This window comes from Mesoplodon densirostris, chromosome 4 (genome assembly GCF_025265405.1).
Source record: "Mesoplodon densirostris isolate mMesDen1 chromosome 4, mMesDen1 primary haplotype, whole genome shotgun sequence".
Classification (NCBI taxonomy): domain Eukaryota; kingdom Metazoa; phylum Chordata; class Mammalia; order Artiodactyla; family Ziphiidae; genus Mesoplodon; species Mesoplodon densirostris.
In genome coordinates this window covers 132,850,782-132,864,235 of record NC_082664.1, presented here as the reverse complement: position 1 = coordinate 132,864,235, position 13,454 = coordinate 132,850,782, and the positions used below count along the sequence as shown (strand labels likewise).

Sequence of the window (13,454 nt, the reverse complement as noted above, 5' to 3'; positions counted from 1 at the left end):
GGTTCGAGCCCTGGTCTGGGAAGATCCCACATGCCGCGGAGCAACTGGGCCCGTGAGCCACAACTACTGAGCCTGTGCTCCGCAACAAGAGAGGCCGCAATAGTGAGAGGCCCGCGCACCGCGATGAAGAGTGGCCCCCGCTTGCCGCAACTAGAGAAAGCCCTCGCACAGAAACGAAGACCCAACACAGCTAAAAATAAATAAATTAAACAAACAAACAAATAAATATTTATAAATAAATAAATAAATGGTGGTATATTCTTACAAAGGAATATGTCAAAAACAATAAAACTACTGTTATACACACATAAATTTCAAAAACTGTGTTAAGTAAAAGAAGGTATAAACAAAAGAACTTTATAATTCCATTTGTATAGAGCTGGCAAAAACCAAATGATTACATTAGAAGGCAGGACAGTGGTTACCCCTGGAGAAGAGAAGACAGCTATGTTGGGAAGTGGCACAAGGTGGGGTCTTCCCGGGCACTGGCAGTTTTCAACTTCTTGATCTGGGTGCAAATTATAGAGGTGCTGGTTTTGTTATAATTCCTTGAGCTGTACATTTATTTCTTTCACTTTTCTGAATGTATATTATACTTAAAAAGTTGCATATGGAAAAGAAAACATTATCAAATCAAAGATGTATTTTACAACTGACAATATTTTAGGACAGAAGGAGTACTATGTAGACACTTTTAAAATTATGTGTAAATATAGAGAAGTTACCAGATTTTTTGTTTTAGTCCGCTTTTAATCTTTGGTTAAGAAATCCTTTTTTACTCTTGTATCATAAAGATGATTGTCCATATTTTCATCTAAATTTTAGATTAATAGCTAGTTCTTTCTCAGTACAGAAATACACGAAGTATCACTTCATTATCTTGTGGTATCTATTTTCATCAAGGAGAAGTGTACTTTTAGGGCGTTATATTATGTAATCATTGGAAGAAAAAGGATTTGTGCATATAGTCCCTGAGGTAAATCGAACAAAACATTATTATTATTATTTTTTTTTTTGGCTGTGCCGCATGGCTTGTGGGATCTTAGTTCCCTGACCAGGGATTGAACCCAGGGCCACAGCAGTGAAAGTGCTCAGTCCTAACCACTGGACCACCACGGAATTCCCTGAACAAATTATTATTATGTCCATTACATACAGACAAAAAAGCTGAGGCCCCACGAGCCACAGCTACTGAGCCCACATGCTACAACTACTGAAGCCCGCATGCCTAGAGCCTGTGCTCCACAACAAGAGAAGCCACCGCAATGAGAAGCCCGTGCGCTGCAATGAAGGGCAGTCCCCACTCGCCACAACCAGAGAAAGCCCGTGTGCAGCAACGAAGACCCAACACAGCCAAAAATTAAATAAATAAATTTATAAAATAAAAACCCTCAAAACTCATAGATGCTGTTAAAATAGCATTTCAAAACATTCACCCCCACATGAAAAACAAAAAACCCAAACAAAGCAAACACAACCATATAGCAATGCCACATAAGTTTCTCACCAAACAGTGAGAAACAGATACCACTGTTTCTGTTGTCAAAGATACCAAATACACCATCCCATTACATTAAAATGAATGCTTATCAGTGGATAGGATTTACCAATGATAAATAGCACATAAGGCAATGACTACTTATGACTTTAAAGAATACAGTAGTCCCCCCTTATCCACAGGTGATACGTTCCAAGACCCCCCCCAGTAGATGCCTGAAACTATAGTACCGAACTTTACATATACTGTTTTTTCCTGCACATACATACCTACAATAAAGTTTAATGTATAAATTAGGCACAGTAAGAGATAAACAACAATAACTAATAATAAAACAGAACAATTTTAACCATACTACAACAAAAGTTTTCTGAATGTGGTGTCTCTCTCCCTCACTCTCTCTCAAAATATCTTAACACAGTTAACGCCTTTTCCATTTTAACTAAGTACTTACCTGCACCGTGGCCATTAACTTTTGCAGTTTGAGGTTTGTTTTGCAGTTTGACAGCAAAACAAGCACGAATTTCTTTTTCCTTCACAATTTCACGGATAGAAGATTCGTCTGACCACATATCTTAGCAACCTCAGCATACAACTTTTTTTCTTTCCTCATTAAGTTGAGAACTTTCACCTTTTCACTTAAAGGAAGCAGTTTGCAGTTTCTCTTCAGCATATCTAAATTGCAGCACTTTGGGGCCATTATTAAGGGTTACTTGAACATGCACTGATAACTGAGATGCCACTAAGTGACTAAGGGGTGGGATAAGCTGGACAAAGGGATGATTCACGTCCCAGGCACTACACAGAATGGTGTGAGATTTAAAACATATAAATTGCTTATTTCTGGAATCTTCCATTTAATATTTCAGACCGTGGTTGACTGGTTGAAGGTACTGAAACCACAGAGAGTGAAACTGCAATTAAGGCGAGACTACCGTAGTTTCGATGAAGTAAGCCATGTAGATATAGATGATGGTAGTTTTACCTGTTAAACTGTACATTAAGAAAAAAAACTTAAATGTTTTAGTCAGGAATGTCTTTTCTGTCAGTACTTTAAAGAGGATTTCAATGTTAAGTTTTTGTTTGGTGCTTTCCTAAAATGGATGTGGTTGGCGATTGCTTTCAAGTAGTTTACACGAGGACTGTTGGTGTGTTTCATGGCAACAGGTCTTTTGGAGGAACATTGAAATTGTGAAATTGTGGTTATTGGCTGAACACTACTACAGTAAACTTCTGGCAGTGTGTATAAAGGGGGACGAAGAGGCTAGGGCCACCAAGTGGTACATCAGCTACTTCCTTTTTGGGTTAAGTAAAGAGAGTGAATCAATGATCTTATTAACACTCTCACAAAATATGAAGACAAAATATTGATTAACCAAAATATGGAAAAAGTTTTCAAGTGAGTAACTTTTTTTGATTAAGCAAGAAAAGCACACTTATAACACTTATGGCATACCAGGAATTATGCTAAGCACTATGAGAACATAAAGTTTCATCAGACTCTGACCTTAAACTACTTATTGTCTATGGGGAAATAGGATAGGCTTAAAAAACAACAATTAAGTAGAAAGCAACAAATCATAAAAGTGGTAAAAAAAAAAAAAAAAGAAGAATGCATTGAGAGCTCAAAGGAAGGAAATTACGTCATGGAGGGGCAGCTTGAGATAGGTGGCATGAGACGTATGGGATGAATAGAGAAGCACAGGATTAATCATTCAAATGAAACAGAACAGTATCAACAATGATTAGCAAGTAATCCTTCATGTGAAGTATGTTAACTGTACATGAACACAGCCAACACAAATTAAGACCCTGCCTGACTACCCCCCTCAACAAAAAACTAAAACAGAAACAAAGTAAAAAACTATTTCATCAAGATAATATTTGAGGTTTAAAAAACAATGTCATTATAATTTTAAGAAAATTTCAAAATATGTATTTTAAAGCCAATTAAATAGTACTTTAAAAAAAAGCTTGTTACAAAACACGTCTATATTTTTAGTTACACTCCTAAATAAAATAAGTATTTTAAAAATACAATGATTACATTGGCATTCATGTACAACTAGTAAGGGAATAAGAGAGAAATTAAAACATTTGATAATCACTACTCCCACCCTGCCATTTAACTCTTGAGTAGGAATGGTGTTTTAATAGAAAGAAATATTAATATATCAGAAAACTGAAAATTAAAAGTAGAGAATGGGGCTTCCCTGGTGGCGCAGTGGTTGAGAATCTGCCTGTCAATGCAGGGGACACGGGTTCGAGCCCTGGTCTGGGAAGATCCCACATGCCGCGGAGCAACTGGGCCCGTGAGCCACAACTACTGAGCCTGTGCTCTGCAACAAGAGAGGCCGCGATAGTGAGAGGCCCGCACACCGCAATGAAGAGTGGCCCCCGCTTGCCGCAATTACAGAAAGCCCTCGCACAGAAACAAAGACCCAACACAGCTAAAACAAATAAATAAATAAATATATAAACTCTTGGGAAAAAAAAAAAGATAAATAGGCAGAAGGGAATAAAAAAAACAAGACAGCCAGAAAAAAAAAAAAAGTAGAGAATGGAAGTATCTATAAATGAATTGAACTGTATATATTTACAAGGGAATTTAAAAGGAGAGCAGGGCTTCCCTGGTGGCGCAGTGGTTGAGAGTCCGCCTGCCGGTACAGGGGACACGGGTTCGTGCCCCGGTCCGGGAACATCCCACATGCTGCGGAGCAGCTAGGCCCGTGAGCCATGGCCGCTGAGCCTGCGCGTCCAGAGCCTGTGCTCCACAACGGGAGAGGCCACAACAGTGAGAGGTCCGCGTACCGCAAAAAAAAAAAAGAGAGCAAAGCCTCTTGCATAACTTACCAACATAAAATGAGCAGTTGGAATGCAATAAACTTTCAGTCCATAAGCGACAAAGTTCACTTTCAGTCAGAGCTTCAACTCCATAACAAGCTTGATACTCCACTTTTGGTAGTACGTAAACTGGAAATTGCTGCAATCCAAGGTTATACTCTTATAAAGCTCCATTAATTTACTATTAACAGTAAATACATTTGCCTATATAATTTTGCCACTTTCAAAACACTTTCAGGTAATCTTATTTCATCCTTTCAAATACAGTAGGATTCAGACAGAAAGATGGATAGAACCCTTAGTAGATGTGGCTAAGTGGTGGATAAATAAGAGATCGTGAACCAGATGCTGCCCGCCCCCCGACAACCAAAATCAACATACCTCTCCACACATGCACATATTTTATTTCTGTCACAGAACGTGACTGACAGAATCCTTGGAACAAAGCCTCTGATACATAATGGCCCAAGGTTCAAAGCTAGAAGCTGGGAAGCCATGACTGTAATACATACTAATAATTCTCAAGAGGGTAAAAAAAAGTAGGACTTTTTTGCCCCTTTAAAGCATTAGTCACATTGTCTCAGGCTTAAATACTGTGTTTTTATTCTATGAATGTATGAGCACTAACACCTACATTAATATCTGTGAATGTTGCTATCTTCATTAATACAAAAGGCTTTATTCCAGACACTAAGTACTTGGCAAATTAGCCATTTAGCGTTTATTGGTCAGCACACTAAAGAGATTAAGCAAAATGACTATACCCTCTACTAGGCTAAAGGAGGATATGTAAGGAAATACATGCTTGTAAAGTAACATAGTGCTAGTCATGTTCCCTGTGCTCATATTATCTCATTTGAGTCAAAGAACATTCTAATCTTAATAGCAGTCTCTTCACTTCCAGCTGCAGAAGGAGAAACATATGATTTAAGGAACTTAAAGTGATATAACTGGTTAGTACTTTTGAAATTATACTAAGCTGTATTTCACTTTTATACCTGAAAATATTTCATAAGTGTTTCAGAATTACTGATTTTCATAAAGTAGCAAATTTAGTGGGCTTATTAGCACAATGGTTGTGTTAAGAACAATTCAAATCCAGTAAAATTTCTGTTAACAATTAACTTTGGTTCATTATTACCTTTGAATGTTGTAAAACTCTACAGCAGTGCTTCTTAAATTTCAGTGTGTGTGAATAACCATTTTAAAATAAATGCACAATCTGAGGTGAAAAACAAGGCTTTACATGTTTAACAAGCTGTTGTTCCAGGGGCCAAACTTTGAGTAGTAAGGTCCCTACAGTGTCTTCTTAATTAAAAAAAAAAAACATTATGATTAGGACAATTTCATTGCTAAAAGCACTTAATTGTATAATAATTTTTCAGCAACAGGTAATCTGCATTTATGGCTGCTCATAGTCGCCAATAGAAGCCAGAGATAAAGAAATGAAGGCCCAGAGGGCTAAGATATTTGCTCAAGGAGAGAGAACCAGTTTACAGCAGGGTCAGAAAAAGAATAATTGATAAAGAAGATCCCCTTTTGGATCATGAACAGGTAATAGAATTAATTCAAGATTTCTCTTCAAATTAAAAATATTACTCTTTCTGAAGAAAGTACTCTGGGGGATTTTCTTTGATAATACTGTCATATCTATAAAACTAAATCCTGAACCTGGTATTAATTTCCATATGTATTCTACTGCCATCTCCAGGAAACCAAGGGAAAGAAAAGTCTGAATATTTGATCTCAGTATTCCAAAATTAAAGTGAAACTTTAAGTACAAAGTTTTCAAATTATAAAAATTAAATTTACTATTTCCTTTATCCCTTATTGGTCACTCCTATTCTAAATGAAAGCTTCTTTTGGTTCTCTGTCTTCCAATTTCTTACATAAACCTTCCAAACGTTTACATACATTCCTAAATAAATATTTCAAAGCTAGTATCCTGTCAGTAATCCCAATAGGTACATTCTGTTCTTTCCTAATATTCAAGCACCTTCAGGATCCTTTTTTTCTGGCCCGAGATTGCCAATATAAACTTTAATATAACTGGATCTAAATTTTTGAGTCACTTTAGAATATAGCTCTTAGGAAATTTGGTTAACTGAGACAGACGATAACATAATATTAAATCATTCAAAGGTACGTGGTCTGGATTTCATAATTATATGTAGAACTCAGTAAGTTCTAGCTTCATCTTGTGTTCCAAATTAGCCCTCTTTATTTCATGTCATCATTTGAGACTGGCTGCTGCTTTAAGTTCTCCTCTGTCATGTAGCTCTTATTAAGCAGAATTTTGATGAGAAGGGATAAATGATATTGGAAAGTAAAATCTCAGCTACAATAACACAGAATTGAAGAACCAAAGGAAAAAAAAAAGAGATGAGGTTCTTGCAGAGCAGAGGTTGAAGAGACTTCCGAGTATTTTAAAGCTTTACCTAAACAAGTTGGTTTTTAAGAAGGAAATGTTAATGAAGATGCATTCTTACCTAACTAGAGTTTAAACACTACCTTCAAAATTTCTCAGCTAGTGCCTCAACTTCCCTTCCTTAACAACACCCTCCTCTCTCCTCATGCCTCAGTTTTTCTCATTTATTCAATACCTATTTATTGAGTATCTACGGAATAAAACATTTGAGAGAAACAGAGATGAATAGGAGATGATTCCAAAGGGAATACATTCTACAAAGGAATTTAAACCACGTGTACTAAACTATTACATATAATGATAGGTATAATATGATAAGCGTTCACTGAAAATTTTTAAATTTTACTCCGGGTTTGACATGTCAGAAATAGAAAGCTCCTATTTAGTTAATTTTTGGGGCTTGACTTTTTTGATATATTTTGATGAAGAGTGAATTCTCTCCTGTAAGGTTTTATCTTAATATTTACAAATTTCACTTTAGTCAAGTGAATGACAATGTCCTTAACAGGTTGTCTCTTTCAACAATTAAACCAGTGTCCAAAAATATCCCTAGGCTATTCTTACTTAAGACATCCTGGCCATCAATAATTTCTAAGTGCTGTAAGCTGGCAGATCAATACAGAGTGGTATGGGCTCACAGAGTAGAAAATGAAAGAAATGAGGTTAGTCCCCAAATAAATCAGATAGCAAATATGAATTAATGAAATAAAACCTTGAAAACACTGACACTATATGTATTCAAGATATGCATGCTATGGCCATTAAATACAGATGAGACAGGAAAAAATGCGCAAATAAAGCAAAATCTTTTAATACAGGGAATATTTGTATTTATCTAGGAGGAGACTAAAATCAGACCTACAGCATTTCGTCATTCCTGACATTCTCTTATAAAAAACACTCCCCCATATATTTAATTCAAAACCAGTTGGTTTCTATAATTTCAAGTCTGAACCAGTGATGAAATACCAAATTACAAGAATTAGAAATTTAAAATTTTATTCACAGTCTTCCTTCTAAGAACAAAAGTATCATCAAGCAAAAGATCCACTAGGTCCACTGGATTTTGGTGGACAACGTATACATCCTTGATCCTGATGGATTAGCCTTAGAGGTTTTTCATGACAGACCCTCACACTATTGCTATTAGCAGCTCAGAAAGGTTGGCACTTCTTTTTCTTTTCTTCTTCTTCTTTAAAAAAATTTTTTCCAGTTATACCTTAATATGGTAAAGTAGTAGTCAGGGACTTGATCCATAACGGTCAATGCTGGAACATCACTGTTCCTGAGTCACCTGTTCCCTAATCCAAAACACTGACATTCTAAAGTGGTCACTGAGGATCCTTATTGGGTGGTAGGTTAAATAGCAAGAAACAGAGACATCAAAAAAGGAAGGAATGGACTTCCCTGGTGGTCCAGTGGTTAAGACTCCACGCTTCCAATACAGGGGGCGTGGCTTCGATCCCTGGTCAGGGAACTAAGAACCCACATGCCACACAGTGTGGCCAATAAATAAATAAATATTTTTTTTTTTAATTAAAAAAAAAGGAAGAAAGGGAGGGAAGGAGGAAGAAAGGAGGGAAGGAAGAAAGGAAAGAGGGAGGAAGGAAGGAAAAGTGAACTATGATATAACGGATACAACTGAAAAAAAATCTCTTAAGAAAAACTTAAAGAGACTTCACTATTTCTTACGTAATCAATTATACCATAAAAGCTCCTCTTTATTTACCTGAATTCAGTGGTTACACACACAAAAATCAAATTAATCTGAAAGAGAGCTTAAAATATCAAATATAGCAAACTGCCGAAAGAACAAATTACTCAAATTGTAGCAAAAACTTTTTTAACTGAGGGAAATATTTATATCAAATCCCAGAAGAAACAATAGGGGAAAAAGAAAGGAAGACATTTGGTTTTCTAACAGTCCTGGGAAACATATAAAATGTGTATGAAAGCCCACCTTTCAAAATGTGAACTTCTAAAATGACTCAAAAAAGTTCCCAAAGTAAGAAAGAAAGAGGTTAGTATGTCATAAAGGAAATCCAAATTCACAGAGAAAGCTGGAACATACGTGCCAGTCTAGGTCATATCTATAATGGTGCCGTTTTTCACAAAGTTTATATATTCCATGCAAGAATGTTACTGGCACTCATGACTATTACATTGAACTAAACACTTTATTTTATTAAAAGTGTTTTCAGAATTTTACTAAAAAAACTCAACCTGAAAAAAATACTCTAAGAGTGATCAACAATTTAAAATTAAACTTCATAAGAATAGCATGTTAAATATTTGCTTATCATCTACTTATGCTACCACACCCTAACTCCCCAGGTAACAACTTACTCTTCTGATTTTCTTTCGTTTTTTAGAACGTGGTCTGGTCTCTATCCTCTGGACACTGCATCGCACAAGTAACAACAAGTCTTGTAGGCTAAACAGCTTGTAAACAAAATTTCCTTCCTGAGGAGCCACATATTCTGATGTATCTTCAACATAGTCCTGAAGTTCATATGGCAACCCTTTAAAAATAATTTTATTTGTCATTTTTATTTTAAAATACATTTAGCCCTTTATCCATCATAATCCAAGATAAAACAATTCAACTATCAACCTTCTGTTTCCTCCGAGTTGACCATTACACTATTACCATTTCTGTTTACTTTTACTGGAACTTCAGCAAGAACTGAAATCAAAGCTTTAGGGTTCTCTTCCTTTTACCTACTACCTTCACTAACCCTAGGCAAAGTATAAATCTGTGAGACAACATATGAAGAAAAAAAAAGTTTAAAAAAGTAGTGTTATTCATAATCGAGGCAGAGTTGAGGTGCAGCCTTACATCTATTTCACAAATGAAAAAGTACAAAACTACAGTCTAAACACCAAGAATAAGTAAATTTAGACTAATAAATATTTATCATTATTTTTGATGGACTTTCCCTTCATCGGTTCAGCAAACCACATTATCTATAGCTTAGCAGCAATCGTAAATGCTGGATAAACATAGGTTACAAAAATCCATACAACTGTGGGTACATCGTTAGAGTGAAAGTTTTGAAAGCTGAAATACTGATCAGTAGATTGGAAAATGAACTCTCAATGACTATATAAAGATCATAAACATATTATAACAAAGAGAAAGTAGGGGAAAGGGGGGGAAAAAACCTAAGGATAAGGAACAAGCAAAACAGTTAATATAAAATTCTTTATAAATATTTACGTACGTCCTTTTGGCTTCTGAAACGCAGAAGGCCATATGGATTTTGGCCAACTAGAGGCATCTGAAGTAGCAGAGGGTTGCTCAGAACTAGAATGTTGTTTAGAATTTTCTGAATTCATCAACGGCATTTCAGGTATTTTTCTGGAAATTGGTTTTAAGAGTTCATCCTGCATTTTTAAAATTTCTCCAACTGGATCAAATTTTTTATACACTCGTTTGATAGGTTTTTTTAAAACACATGACTCTTCAGGACTACAAGTAGTATTAGTCTGGTTTCCTACAGAAGCCTGTCCTGAGGAAGAATTTAGGCTAGCTGGTTTAGAACTTAAATTAGAACCCATATCAGCGGTCTTTCCATTACTATTATTTTGACACTCTGTATCAATGATTAAACAGTCTTCATCTGTATCACTATGGCAAAGAATTACACCTTCAGTTTTAGCTGCTTCTGATGTAACAGGCTTTTCCTTTGAATTATTGTCTGTGTTCTCTGGAACATTCACTGTTTCATCAACACACTCCATATCAGAAGCCATATCATTTTTATTAGAGGTTTCAATTTCTGAAGAACTTTCTAATTGTAAGGCATCAGATGTTTTCAAGTCACTATGTTGTACCAAAGACTTCTCAGAATTTGATACATTTTCACCACAGGGGATAAATCCCTGATCATCTTTATTTTTGCACTCTTCAGGGCCATTGTCCATACCAGTCACCAGCTGTTTCTCCTTCTGCAGCTGTTCCATCAGAATCTGAGATAAACTTCTAGAATGAGCAGTAATGTCTGGTGCAGTTGGTGCCTCAGATGTGATTGCTATGCTGGGGGCTGGGGGCATATCTGTCACGTTCGGTACTATGGAAGTACTTGCTGGACTCGGTGACTTTGATAGTTTGGTGGTGGTTACTCCAAAAGTTTCAAGTTCTGTGACGTCATCATCAAAATCCAGATCCAAATTTTCATGGGTCTCAATTTTTCGGCACTCATTAACTTCGTAAGACATCTTAAGAAAATATATTGGCAAACTATTAGCAAAAATTCCAGGCCACCCCTCACCCATCAACGTCCCATCACAAACATAGTTCATACTCTTTAAAAGCAGAAAGAAAAGTCTAATGGCTTTGAAAGGTTCTTGCTTTGACAAACTACTACCAACTAATTTATTTAACCTTACCTTCCCATTGAAATGTTGATGAAACACAGAAAAATTTGCCAAGTTGCAATACCACAGGAAATGGGGAACACTTGTGAACTACCACATCTCAAGAGGTATTTCCACTGATCAAAAACAGACAGGACCACAAAGAAGAAATGTAAGGCCAAATAGGAAGGCAGAGGTCTTCATTCATACCCACTTTATACACTCTTGCAGAGACTTAGCTGACCAGGAGGAAAGCGTAAGGAAGCTGCTCTCTAATGCAACTGGGGAAGTATCAACAGCCTCTCACATCAATCAGTGACTTTCTTTATACATCTACTCAGGGAAAACAACTCTCAGTAATACGAGGAGAAATGGATCGGAAGTGGTTTTATTGTATTCTGGGACGTGAAGCCACCGAGGTTATAGTTCTTCATGTACTGTTTGGGTAATGGAAGAACTACAGACAGTTCTAATTTATTCAGGAATAAATTATCTTCTCCCCAGGTAGCAACATCTCTCCTCAGTCTGGCAGAGCACTTTAGATAAATACCATGGAATTGCATTACAGTTTAGGATTTGAGAGAAAAATATTCTGACGGCCTCAGGTAGTGAGTAAGAAAGATATACCTGTGTAAATTCCTTTACCTCTCTCAAACTCAATTTCCTTATCTCTGAAATAGGGATAATAGGGTTATCCTCTTGGGTTTGTTCTAAGGATTAAATGAGAAATTATATATAGAAAGTTTCTTGGCATAGTCCTTGTACATAGTAAGTAGTTTCTCAGCAAATGGTAGCACTTACTAAAATAAAAAGACTACCATATTTAGTCAAAAAATAAAATTAAACTATATGCTGTTTACATGAGGCATTCTTACACAAAACGGTTCAAAACAAAACAATGGGACATGACATCAAGAAATAAAGAAAGAAGGATTAGCAATATTAAGTGTTAGAGAGAAGTCAATGCAAAAAGCATTAGATAGAAAAAGGAATCCTATGTTGAAAAAGATGCAATCCATGATGAATAGATAACGAACTGTGATATGTCAAATAACAACATCAAAATCGCCAAAACTGAAAAATAAAAGGAAAATTTGACAGAAACACACTGTACTTGGTCACTGATACACTGTCTCTTAGTAAAGATAAGGAGGTAGAAAGTATGAATATTTAATGACTGAAACAAAGATACATGAATGACTGAAAACATACATATAGACTGCAAAGATATACCTTTTCCCTCCCAAGGATCGAAGGGGCATTTCCAAAGATGGACTATAAATTAATACACAAAGAAAACATCAATATAGTATAAAGCAGAATCTGTTAAAGTCTGACACTCTGTTTAGAAGAAAATAAAATTAGAAATCATTAAGAAAAAAGTAAACAAACAATAATAAACCCAAGACTTGGAAATTTAAAAACTCTCCAAATTATTGGATAAAAGAAGAAATTAAAATGATAATTACAGAATACTTAAAAAGCAATAAAAATGAGAATGCTGGACATTAAAAATCTGAAGCATCATTCATAGCCTTTTCAAGAAATAGGAAAAGAATAATATAATCACAATAATAAAATGAAGAAATTTCATAAATATAAGACCAAAATTAATGAATTGAGAAACAATGTTCTCAACCCCTGACAGAACAAATTTGGATAAAGTAAAAACAGCAGTTTATCTGTAAATATTTTAGTATGTGGTTATAAAATGATTCTTCTGTAAAACATATTAATTATATCAATAAATTAACACTTCCTTAATGGCTGGAAATATCTAATCACTGTTAAAATTTCCTAGTCTGATAAATTTCTTTTTACAATTGTTTATTGGAATCAGGATCCAACCAAGATCCCTACACTGCATTTGGTTGATGTCTCTCAAATTTATTTGTCAAATGCCTCTCCCCCATACTCTGCCAACTCCCATATCCACCAGGTATTTGTAGAAGAAACTAGATCAGTTATCCTATAAAATTTTCCACAGTCTGGATTTTGCATCCCCATGATATCATTTAACACACTCTTCCCCTACATTTCCTATTAAAATGATCTAGTAGCTTGATCAGATTCAGGCACATTTAAAAAAATCTGAACATGTTATATGTGTTACTGTGTACCTCCCATTTCAATCAGGAGGCTAATGTCGTCTAGTTATCTTTCTTCTTGTGATATTACAACTGTTCTGTTGATTCATCAAGGGTCAACAAACTAATCTAGCCATTAAAATTCCTTGTTAATCTTCTAATGCTTTTAGCAGTCATTGATGATGATCACTGCCCTAGATTCACTATTTCATTCGGACCTGCAAAATGGTAACAGTCA

At 35.6% G+C, this 13,454-nt stretch overlaps 1 protein-coding gene across 9 annotated transcripts in view; it reads right to left on the bottom strand.

The window, feature by feature from the left end:
• ICE2 (interactor of little elongation complex ELL subunit 2) overlaps positions 1–13,454 on the bottom strand; it is a 68,960-nt gene that overhangs the window by 22,287 nt on the left and 33,219 nt on the right. For 8 of the 9 annotated variants that reach the window (XM_060097252.1, XM_060097251.1, XM_060097256.1 and 5 more), the window contains 3 exons: positions 9,995–10,991; positions 9,117–9,292; positions 4,352–4,481 (listed from right to left, as the gene is read on the bottom strand). In XM_060097252.1, the coding sequence (XP_059953235.1) occupies positions 4,352–4,481; positions 9,117–9,292; positions 9,995–10,991 (1,303 nt within the window). The remainder of the gene's footprint in view (positions 1–4,351; positions 4,482–9,116; positions 9,293–9,994; positions 10,992–13,454) is intronic. The other variant, XM_060097259.1, reaches the window with a different exon arrangement.